General features: G+C 38.0%; 1 protein-coding gene across 3 annotated transcripts in view; it reads left to right on the top strand.

Annotated features, from left to right (window-relative positions):
- OSBPL9 (oxysterol binding protein like 9) overlaps nucleotides 1–12177 on the top strand; it is a 63894-nt gene that overhangs the window by 45860 nt on the left and 5857 nt on the right. For 2 of the 3 annotated variants that reach the window (XM_056355742.1, XM_056355744.1), the window contains 7 exons: nucleotides 3287–3325; nucleotides 6294–6387; nucleotides 6915–7016; nucleotides 9278–9437; nucleotides 10110–10222; nucleotides 10477–10595; nucleotides 12019–12104. In XM_056355742.1, coding sequence (XP_056211717.1) covers nucleotides 3287–3325; nucleotides 6294–6387; nucleotides 6915–7016; nucleotides 9278–9437; nucleotides 10110–10222; nucleotides 10477–10595; nucleotides 12019–12104 — 713 coding nt within the window. The remainder of the gene's footprint in view (nucleotides 1–3286; nucleotides 3326–6293; nucleotides 6388–6914; nucleotides 7017–9277; nucleotides 9438–10109; nucleotides 10223–10476; nucleotides 10596–12018; nucleotides 12105–12177) is intronic. The other variant, XM_056355743.1, reaches the window with a different exon arrangement.

Genomic DNA, 12177 nt, shown 5'->3' with positions numbered 1-12177 from the left:
AGTATTTTGCTAGTAGTAGGGTACGTAGAAATAGTTCTGTGCCACATGTATCTAGAGCTAGAACAGTCTTTATTTATAAGGACATGCAGTGATGCTATTTGAGTCCTTCACTGTAGTGATAGCAAGATAAGCCTTGTCAGTACTTAATGATTTGCTGTTATTTAGTACTGGCTATATTTAGAATTGTTTTAGTACAGTGAAACCAGTAGACTATATGTCATTCTGAGGGTTTGGTGGAGTCAGTTACAGACAGATTAGATGGTAGTATGGTAGTATGTTAGTTTTCTTATACAGCTGTATGTGACTTGCTGTATTAAGGTAGCTGTTGGAGAAACTGTGCAACAAATGACATGCTCATTTTTTGTTAATCACTATATAAATGTATTTAATAGTTGTTCTTTTTGCAGAGGTTTAATTCCTATGAAATTTTGCTCTTTTCTTAAAAAGCTCCGCTATGTAATTAGCAAATCTGAGAAAGAATTATCATTTGCTTCTCAGGTTCTTGATCAAAGCTGGGTAGTAGGTGGCTGAGTTAGCTTGCTTGTTTCTGTTGAATATCAAATTCTATTTCTGCTGTGGGTAGGTTTATTGGGAGAAAGACAAAAGTGATTGCTTATCTTGCACTGATGCTAGAGGTATGTTGAAGTTGGTTAGGTGGTTTGCTGATAATGGACAAAACTGAATTTGTAGCAGCAGATGTAGTTGTTTTTTATTAGGTTCAGTGCTTTACTGCTCCAACTACCATAGAAGCATAAAGGTAGGTAGAGTTTGGGTTCCCCAGAGACGCTAAGACTTTTGCTGTTACATTAAATCAGACCTTGAAGTCCTCCTTTCAGTACCGGTAAATATTAACCAGTGTATATAGATGAGCTTATCCATTGAGGAGTGGGATTCTTTTGGTTTTTTGCTAAACCATATCTAAAGCTGTTGTAGAGCTATTGAAGATAATGTGGTTTATGCACAGCTAATTGGAAGATGTTGATCCACATAAAGTGAAAAATACCCTCTGTAAATCTTCCCACTATTTCAATAACCTTTATTCTGCTTCATCTCTTCATCTTCCGCTTTCGTGCTCGCTCTCTTAGGCAAATATATTTGTTGACTACATGGCAATTCTGTTTGACACTCTCACCCCCCACTCCCTTTTCTATAAACTGTGTTGGTATCCTGGTGTCCTACTGCTGTAGGAAATCAAGAATACGAGGGGGGGTGGTGCCCTTTTTTTTTTTTTTTTACAGTTCTCTAAGTTATGTGTGTATGAAGCATTATATATGTAAAAATGCATTGTGTCTGACTGATAGCTTTCTGTTCTCCAGTGTAGAACCTTTTAAGATTCTGCAAGTTTTTTTCCCAAAGCTGTAAGGCAAGTATGGCTGCTGACTTACTGCTGAAAATAAATCATATTAACACCACCCCTGCGCTCCGTTTTGACTTCTGCAGTGCCTTTCTCATTAGGAGACAGACTTCACAATTAGCTTCTGGTTGTTTGTTATCATTTCTCTGTATACTCAGAAAATCTCCCTATTTTAAACACACAACCATTTATTATTTGGATGATTTTGGTACATTGAGGCAAATGTGGTTTTTTGGTGTTCTGGTTTGTTTTTTATTAATTGTGTGTTAAGTTGAGGTGTTTCATGAACTTTTAAAAGAACAGCCTGCTTAGGGCGTGGACAGTTAAATTTTCATTAAACTTACTGGTAAATCTAGAGTGTAATGATGGCACTTGTACTTGACGTGACCCAAAGCATTTCCAAAATAATGAAGTAAATACCAGCTAAACAAGAATATGTTAAAATACATACATCACTTATCAAAAAGCAATAAAAAAACCCTAAGTGGGATGGATAGGCAGCGCATTTGGCTTGGGTTGACCCCTTTGTGTGTATGGCAGTTGAAGATGTCCAGCTTTGATGTGGGTGTTGTAAAACACATGTAATGGTCTGTCAGTGATTTGGTAAACTACAGTCTTAGAAATATATATGTTTTATGAAGTATCTTTTATATTTTAGATACTTATTTTTGCATCTTTGCCTTTTCTTTTTCACTCCATCACTTCTGGTTGGTCTTGCCTGCCTAGTTTTGTGGCGTTTCTGCCTTCCTTACCTCATCCGTGTGCCATGTTGTTGATGGTGCATTAGATAGAATAGCCAGCTTCAGTAAAAATGCAGCATCTTTGTGATTTATAGGTCTTAGAGATGATAGCACAATATGGAAATTTTGTATGTTGGGGAAAAAAGATAATATTTGGACTTCAGTGTTACTCTTTCTTCTTCATAAGTTTGCAGCCCGATGGAACTCGTTGCCCTCAGTGGTGTTTTTGTCATGGAAAGCCTTGCTTAAGAAACGTTAACTAGCAGACATGAAATTTGAGCAGCATATTGTCAACTATGTAAGCTAGGGAAAAATGTATAAAGTATCAAAATACAAGTATGTATGTGCCAACCTAATACTATTTACAGCTTTTTTTTCCCTCTTAACTTTTAACAACTGGAAATCTGGGGGAGTACTCTGCAGACAAGTCGTAAGGTTTACACTGAATCAAAGTTATGGATTGATATACTGGCTAATACGAGCTTTGCAGCGGAAGTGATTTGGCTTAGTGTTCTGTAAAATTTATACTTTTGCTGGTACAGTGTTTAAACTATACTAACTGTAGATTGGCATTACCTTGTCTGTTGCTAGTGTCATTTCCCCTGATGACTGTTTTATTCCATGCATTGCCTGCTCTTTCACATATGCTTCTAGGCAAAAAAACCCCAAACTCCTAGATTGTAAATAATCTAAAAACATTTTAAAATCTAGTGGATACCAAAAAGCAGAAGTTAAAAATGTTTAGCTTTATAAAGGCACTTCTGCCTTTCAAAAGCAAAAAATACTTTTGAAAATTTGACCTCTAAAGTTAATCGCAGTCCTTCAGAAACTGAGAACTTCATGTCCTTCAGTTTTCAGGGACTCACTGGTGCTGCAGACCATGTTTTGGGATGTTCCTAGCTATTTGGGAAGAACCTACATTTTAAAGAGTAACAGTATTCTGCAGGGTAGAAAGGATATTTTAGAATTTGTTCAAAGTTGTGTGGACAGATCCTCGGAAACCACTGATGTTAAGAGGTGCGGTCCCTATGTATAGAATTGTAACTTCTAAGTTTAGTTACTGTATCACATGATGAGGAACATTTTATGGCTGAAAATGTAAACATTCCTGAGAGAAACTTGCTGTTCTCGCTTAACACACAACTGATAAGTCATACAAGATTGTTGATATTTTTAACATTTTTTCCTTAAGGACCAAAATAATGAGGAGAAGCACGCAGATGGACTTATAGTAAGTTTACATCTAATCTTTATCTCCCTTTATTTCTGCAGAACATGTGAACAGAGACCTGAATTTCCACTCACTTTGCCACATGCTTCTTCCTTTCTCTAATTTACTGCTTCAAGTGTCTTGTTAAAATTACTGTTGAGTCATTAGCTTCTGAGGTTGGCTAACACCCTTGCCTTTAGAAGATCAGTTATCAGTTTTATGCTCAGTGTCTTACATGGCAGTGTTATGACTGAACACTTAGATAACAATGTGAACAGACAAAAGGCAAATTACTGGGATAGAAATGGTTTTGTGTTCCATCTAAAGTATCTTTACGTATGAAATAGATCAGCTATCCTTGTGCTTCAAGTAGTTTGTCTTTTCTACAGTGCTACTCGTTTGATGCAAAGTTGTATTGTGTCTAAGCAATGTTTCTTTTTTAATAGAACTTCTGCATTTTTCATGTAACTTCTGTCATCTTTGGTTTCGGTCATGTGTGACTTCTTTCTTCTCTTTTTGTCACTTGAGTACATTTCAGATACTTTTAATAGGAGATTGGTTTCTGTAAAACGTAACTCTAAAAATCAGTGTGTTTTCATTACAGCTGACAATAGTTCCCAAGCTTTATTTGTCTTTCTATTATATACAGCTATAGCAGTATGATTTTCTGGTATGAACTTTGGAGTAAAGGTGCACATACAGATTTTGGTTTCGTGCTTATCATAAATAAGATAAATTATTACCCTGTTGGATAGTCCCATAATTCAGGTCTTAGTGTAATGGAGTAGGTTCTGTTACGTGCCCTGGAAAGCAGAGGTTACGCAGCTAGACACTGCCACAGGCAGAGGTGGTATGCACATTAGATCTTCAACTCAGAAATTTCATATCGCTATTACAGCTTACGACTATAGTCTGAGTTTGATTAGCCGCTATCCTAATTATCTGTGGGCTGGCTTGTACTGGGGAGGAAAAAAAAAATGATTTCTGTAACAATATAGTAACTAATGCATCAGTGATTTTGAAGACTGAAATTTTGTTGCTGTTGAGGTCAATGTAAGCTTGGGCTGAAGGTCAGGATTTCACTTTAAAATCCTGCAGGAATACCATCAATGTTTGATACAGTGTTGTTTCTGTGTGGTTGTTTTTAGGTTCCTGAGCTCAGAGTAGGAAACTTTCAGGCCTGCCTTCATCTGTTTCTAACCCACAAAGGCACACCCCAAAATACCTAACAAGAAGCTCCAGTTCATGTTGCAGTATGGAGAATTGTTTTGAGGATAAGGTTGCAATCCTGCATACGAAGTTAAAATTACATATTTTTTTTTCTTTATCGCAGCAGTGTTCTGTATCACATACATTATTAGCTTCCCTAAAGCCCAGGGGAGTTACAGAGGATGCTGTTGCTGTCTCTGTCATAGGACCCATCTTGATTTTTAAGTTGATTTTTAACTCTGAAAAATGGAGTCATGATTTTAAACTGTGAAATACATGGGACAGGGATATACTATGCACAAGCAGTTGAAGTAATGTATAAGGAACGTTGATTTTATGTTGGAATACAGTGGAGTAACAATACTGGGTTATTTATTTCTATTCTAGTTAGTAACACCAACGAAAATGTAGAAAGCATTTTTTTATCCCTTTGTTTTTAAACTGGAGATTTTTTTTTTAAGATAAACAGGGAATAATAGTTTTGTTTTCTGTTAAATAAATCCTGTGCTATAAAAAAGTACAATCTTTGCTGCTTCACTGATTTTTAATGTAGGATAAAGTTCAGAATTATAGTTAACCAGGAAAGGAGGCAAGGAAGAAGTCTTCCTTTTGTAGGAAAATGGGAGGAGGTAGGTTAAAATGACCCTGTTTCCCTCAGTCTGGAGGCAAGTAGAAATTAATAGACTAAAAGGAAGGAAGAACAGCTGGAGACTCTTCTGTTTTAAATATTGATCTAAAGAGATGATAGGAATAGTCATACTGACTAAATTTAAAGGCAAAGCTCATCTACCATTTTTACAAGAACTTTTTTTAAAGTAGAACAAGGTATTGTATGACTCTCCTGTGCTTGATATTCTTCAACTTCAGCACAGTAGCAAGATTCCCTAGCAAATTGAGGCAAAGATTTTCACAGTTCTGACATAGATCAATGGCTTTAAATTACAAGTTGTTTGGAAAGGGTTTTTATGTGCCTTTTTTCCATTTAACCCAGAACAATGTAGAAGTTCTGGGGTTTGTGTGTAAACATATATAGCAAACAATGCTTAGATAATAACTAAATTATAAGCCAGTGAAGCAAGGCAAAAACATGCTAGTTTGGATTAAAAGACATTGTAATTGCAATTCCCAAGGGGCTTGTTGTATAAAAGCCAAGAACATACTGAAGTCAGTGACTTTGAGTGTTGAGTTGAATTGGTGCTTACTTTTCAAAGTGCCCATGTTCATAAGTAGATTGAAATGTCCTCTACTGGAGACACACTGAAAACTGTCAGCTTGCATTGGGAAGCATTTTGGCAGTAAAGCCACTTCATGGCTGTGAGCATGCTGATGATTCTTGTTTTAATTTATGGGTTGATTTACTATGGTCTGGATAAATCAATTAATTAAAAAAAAAGTTTTAAAAATACATATTACCTGTCCTAATTTTTGCCAGATAACTTGCATTTAACTTTCACTCTTTGCATGCGTTATTTTTTTAATGGATATTGGAAGGAATACCAGAAGAGAACTGGAAATAAGAATTCTTTATAGGACAATCCAAATCTCTAGCAAATTCAGTGTAGTGTAAAATCTGTGCGAGGAATTAAGGTATTACCACTTTGAAAGTATTTCTCATGTCCTCAACTGTCAATTCGTGTTTTACTTTCACTCTCAGGAATTTGCTGTCTTGCATTTGGGCATTTCTTGTGCTCATGATGTTCTTGCTATCTATACTTTATTTGTGTTGGGTTTTTTTTTTTTGTATTGAGGAAAAAATGTGCTTTTCCTCCTTTTGTCTCAGAGCACTATAAACCCGGTTGACGCAGTATATCAGCCCAGTCCTTTGGAACAGTCCGTGATCAGCACAATGCCTTCCCAAGCGGTTATACCTCCAGGTATGGTGTACAAAAAGAACCTCAGCAGAAATACGAGCCGAGCAGGGCGCAACTGCAGTCTGGATGGAGGGACTGCATAATGGTGGATAGTTCTGGGGTCACGTAGGCAGTACCAGTGCACACTCGCTGCAGTGGTGCAAAGGCAGAGAAAGGAGTGGGAGGCACGGGGCTTCCTCAGCCATCAGGTCTGTCTGCCTCTAGTTCTGTGGATAAGCTGGTATATTTCACTTGTTCTAAGTTATTGGCTTACATTTCTAATATACTTTCATAAAATAAATGAAACTATAACTTTCAGAAAAGTGCTTTCTAGCTAAATAATGGCAATTTTTTAAATGCCGTCCTTCCTTAACAAAAAGGAGCTAGCTGATAACAATGGCAGAAACATGTTTTTCTGTCTGAATGGCTTTTCTATAAAACATTTAATTTTTGAAGGTGAGGTGAAATATGTGGAATCTCTTTCCCAACAAAACTATAATTCTTATATTTAAATGTGAATTTTGGGTTTAATTTATAAAAATATCCCCTAGAACCTGCTCAGTTGTGCAAGTCGGAGCAGCGACCTTCCTCTTTGCCAGTGGGACCTGTGGTAGCATCACTTGGAAATCAGACTCCAACACCAAATAGTACAGGTATGGTTCTGTTTAATTGTCTTACTGAAGTACAGGAAACAAAACCTGAATATATACTGCCTGTAACCTAATGTAATTAGCTATTAAGAAAACAATGTATTGGCCTACACCTTGCTTCTAATCAACACGTTTCAGTGTTGTGTTAAAATCCATTATTGTGCTCTCCCTCCCCCCACCCCCCGCCCTGCAACTTTGTACTTGGTTTCTTCTCCACATCATTGCAATCTTGTAGTAATCAGCACAAGAACTTTGCGTTCATACATAATGTGTGGCCTGTCGGGTTTTTAATTCATTGATTCCCTCCTCTCTCCTTTAAATAATAGCATTCTTTGGGCTTTTTGTAACTACAATAGATGTTTTGAAGCAAAAATTGCTATTATATACATAAAGTTGCTGTAATTATCTGTTTAGAAGTCCTATGATATTTTGTTTGTGTTTTTTTTTAAAACCATAGCTACTTACTTAGCATATTTTTTTGTCTGTGTTGATCAGTTCTATTGATTATATTGTCCAGTCATGCTAAACTCTCTCAGTTCCTTTCCAAGTTTTTTTCTAAGCTTGTGTGTAACTGATGTGTTGTTACTTTATTACTACTGTTCCTTCCCAGAACACTAATACCTGTGTTAACCAGCATTTGTCCCAATGTGAAAAATGAGGGAAACCACTGCTGGCTTTTTCTCCTGCCAGGAAGTTCCTTTTCTTAGTCTTGTTCTATGCGTCTCATGTTCTAGTTAGTTTCTGGTGATTGTTGTCTGTGTAAGTACCTAAGTTTGCTTAATAACCTCTGCTGCGGCATCGGCTTCCACGAAAGGTCTGTGTCGGTGTTAACCTGGTTTGTCTTTATTGCGGTGGCTCTTTTGAAGGACAGCAAGTAAGTGTTGAGACAGGATTCATGTAATCCATTTTAGAAACTGGATTCATTAGATTTTGTCACAAGTATGTTTTGTGGAATTGGAAATAAATTGGAAAAAGATGTTTTAGGTAAGTAGAACACGAGTGAAAACTGGCTGGACTGCCAGGCCTGAGGCTTGCGATCAGCTGTGTGAGGTCCAAATGGCAACCAGGTGGCTACTGGTGTTTCTCAGGGGTTGATACTGGGTCCGATACTGGTTAACATCTCTGATAACCCGGACATGGAGCTTGCCGAATTGAGAACAGTGGGTAGGACAGTACTGCCATGCAGGAGGGCTGTGACTGGCTGGGGAAGCAGGCTGCCAGAAACCTCGTGAAATTTGATGAAGGCAAATGCAAGGTCCTCTGCTCAGCTAGGATGGGCATAGCCCTCAGCCTGCCCTCGGCATGGTGTGCGCTGCAGCCTGGCTGAAGAGGAGCCAGGGGTCCTGGTGAGCGACAAGCAGAACGTGAGTCAGCAGCCTGTCCTTGTGGTGGCAAAGGTTTTGCTGCATACTGGGCTGGACTAGTGAGGGGGTAAGGAGCAGATGAAGAGAATTGATTGTCCTCTCTTTCTGGGATCTGTGAGACCATGTCTTGAGTACTATGTATAGTTTTGGGTTCCACACTACAAAGACGTGGACCACCAAGACTGGGAAGCTGAGGCCCGTGATGTACTTAGAGACTGACAGAACTGGATTTGTTCAGCCTTAGGAAAATCAAGCTAAAGAGGGATGTAGCTGCTGTCTTCTGCCGACTTTTGGGAGGGTATAAAGAAGGTAGAACTGGGCTCCTCTTGAAGATGCACAGCAAAAGGATGAGGCAATCTGTTGTAAGAAAAGAAATTCCAAGTAGGTATTAGAAAATGTTTGGTTTTATAATGAGGTGGTTCCAACTTTGGAATAGGTTCCCCAAAAAGATTGTGGATTCTTCATCTTGAGAGATTTTTAAAACCTGACTAGACATGATCTGGGACAAACTGGTATAATTTTTGAGCTGCCTGGGCCTCTAGTGGGGAGTAGACGAGATGACTTCCAGACACGCTTCCCAATATAAATCATACTATGAATCTATACGGGTTTTCAGCATTGTTGTTTTGCCTTTAATCCGCAACACTGGGGAAAACATGTCCTTATAGTTTACTGTTGTTCTGTGTTCCTGATTTTCCTCATGGTCTCTTTTCTGATAGCTGTTAAATGAAACTCAGTATGAACAGACTAATTATTCCTTCTAATTTTGCAAGATACCGTACCTTCTGAGTTTGCATTAGTCTTTATTGCTTTGAACAATCATGCTTGTAAGTTAGAACAGGTGGATTTTGAAAGAATTTGGGGTTTTGTATTTAGTCTTTAATTTTTAATACTCCACAGGAAGTGGGCAGTCGGCACCTAGCAGCAGCCTCACCTCTCCAAGCCATGTCAACCTGTCTCCAAATACAGTCCCAGATTTTTCTTACTCAAGCAGTGAGGATGAGTTCTATGATGCTGACGAATTCTATCAGAGCAGTTCTTCCCCAAAGCGTTGTATGGAGTAAGTACCTGAAGTACTCGGTGCGTGCTGAATGCAACTGTAAGCTACAAGGGCATGGCTTGTCTGCTTGTAAAAGTTAGTTAAGCTAAATAAGTGAGTAAGCCACATAGGCTGCCCCCGCCCCCGGCAAGCCATTCTGTGTAACAGAATAAGATTACCCCCTGCCCCAGCAGGTTTCTTGAGGCATGTGGTTTTTTCTTCTGCTCCTTTCCATTCCATCAGGTGTATGTTGACAAAACTCTTAAGATAAACCAAACTTGAGAAGCCACCATCTCAAATATAATCTGAGACCATGGTGTCTTTCATGTGCATTCATTGCAGTGTTTGGTAAATGGCCATTTCCCTCTCACATCTACTAAAAGAGATTTTTTGAAGTTGACTGCCTTTTCCCAAAATCTAGTTACTCTTTTTTTCTGAAGCAGAAAATTAATTTTAAGAGATTATACAAATTTCAAAGAGGAATTAGTTGTTTTATGCCTTCAGGTGTTACTGTCTTAGATTGCAGGCTTTCCCACTTGTTTAGCTACAATTCATTTTAAGTTTTCTATGAATTAGCGTGCAGCACTTATATTAACGTCTACCAGTAAATTTGTCATCTGTGTACATTAAATTATAGTAAATTGGTCTGAATTAGTTCATTGTGAATTGTGAGAATTTATTACTCTTCTTTAGTTCTTCAGGGTCTGCTGCAGTCCTGACTCGGAGCAGCACGGGAAGTAGTCTGAAACGTCCAGATACCACAGAATCCCTCAATTCTTCCATGTCTAATGGGACAAACGATGCTGGTGAGTGGACTGTGTGAACTTCCCGTTTATTTGTGTTGATTGTCAATCTGTATGCAAGCTGTGTCAATATATGTATGATCTTATATATATATATATAAACCAAGGTATTTGTACTGTTTCTTTGCTAATGGAAGGTTGTTGAACTGTAGGATTTAAAAACTTTAGTTTTTTAAATAAGACCTTTTTGACAGCAAATCAAATACAATCTGTCTCTGAAGGTTTAGAGAAAAACAAAAGCAATTTGGTCTTTCTAGATCTCTTCGATCCTCCTGATGATCGAGATGATGATGGGGAAGGAGAATCAGTGGAAGAACATAAGAGTGTTATTATGCATCTGTTGTCACAAGTTAGATTAGGAATGGATCTAACAAAGGTAAACTTGCTGACTGTTCATGGGGAAGGGAGAGGGACTAAACCCTGAATTCCGGGTAAATCAGTTCAATGTTAACGTAATTTAACTGTTTGTTCTGAAAGCTAGTTAAGCTATAATCTCTTTAGCACGTTATTTAATTGGGATTATTACTGGGAGTGAAAAATGGATGCAGAATAAATGTATCGAACTGCTAAAATCTGTTTGGGAAAAGAGTTTGCTATGGAAAGTAGCTGTTTGTTTTCTTTGAACCTGATCCTTAGAGTGCCTGCAAAGCTGAGGTAAGAGGAATGCTGTGTGCAGTAGTAGTGTTTCTGCATGCAGTAGGAATATTTATAATGTCTTTAGCTTCCTAGAACAGAGATCTACAAGATCCCAGTGTATGGTGACATTCAATAAAACATAAATAAAATAATAAAGCATAAATAAATAATAAGGCATAGAATGCAATGCTTTGCTTAATTGGGATCTTGTTGAGTAAGTTGCTTGTCTATTTTAAAACCCTACATGTAGGCCTGGCAAGTAAAGAGCTGGATTTTCCATGAATGTGATTCATGTTGGTGTCTGTCTTAAGGTTGAAGGAACAGCATTCTGAAGGTGTTGATCTTTCTAGGCAACTCGGTTAAATTTAAACAAGTAATTCCAGATTGGAAAAGAGTAGGAGAAATCAATCCTATCATTAGTTTCCTTAATTGGATGACTTTTAACTGCCCAGTCTGGAACTCACAATAGACAAGAAAAAGATAAAGTTAAAACCTTTGTGGAGAAACAGCCAGCAGGTCACAAGCAAACTACAAAAGATTTCTGACAGTCCTGAATAAGAATTGATGCAAAGTATGTCTGTTTTGGGAACTCCTGGAATACTTGAAAATTACTGATCTCAAATTAAACTGCCAAGAAGCATCAGGAGCACGCATCTTGTCTACATCAACTTTAAAGTCAACAACAGCAATCAACACTGCTGCCAGCAGTGGTCTGTACTGCAGCAGGCAGCAGATCCACAGGAACGGAACCTGCAGATGCTGTTGGGGAAGAATAGTAGCAGAGATGAGAGAACCTTCGTGTTTGAGAGGCACACAGGATATATAACTGAAATTTGACAGTGTACATATAGATGAAATCAAATAATCAGCATTAACTAAGAACAGCTTCTGGTAATAAGCTCAGCCACGTAGTGGACGTGCTCTAAGTGGGACTAGAATAGGTGTAAGACAAGAGACAGTTCCTCTGAACTCTTTGGTTTTCTAAAAGATGCCAACTGACCTGCATATGTCAGAACTCATCGGTAAGTTTGAGAACACAATCAGCTTTCAGGCAGATGAAGCCTTGGGTGCTTTGTGTGCTATTTACAGTTAATGAGTGGAATGCTTTTGTGTGGGATGTTAAAGTTCTCTTGATCTAGAAGAGTTGTTTTTTCTTCACCCAGGTGGTTCTTCCAACTTTTATCCTAGAAAGAAGATCATTGTTGGAAATGTATGCTGACTTTTTTGCACATCCGGACTTATTTGTCAGGTATTTGGCTTTTGAAGTAGAGCATTAACTGGTTCTGATATTGTTTATGGGCCTTGTGGGTGCTAAAAGTCAG

This window comes from Falco biarmicus, chromosome 11 (assembly GCF_023638135.1).
Source record: "Falco biarmicus isolate bFalBia1 chromosome 11, bFalBia1.pri, whole genome shotgun sequence".
Classification (NCBI taxonomy): domain Eukaryota; kingdom Metazoa; phylum Chordata; class Aves; order Falconiformes; family Falconidae; genus Falco; species Falco biarmicus.
The sequence above is the reverse complement of the archived record's forward strand: the minus strand, read 5'-3'. Positions and strand labels throughout refer to the sequence as shown.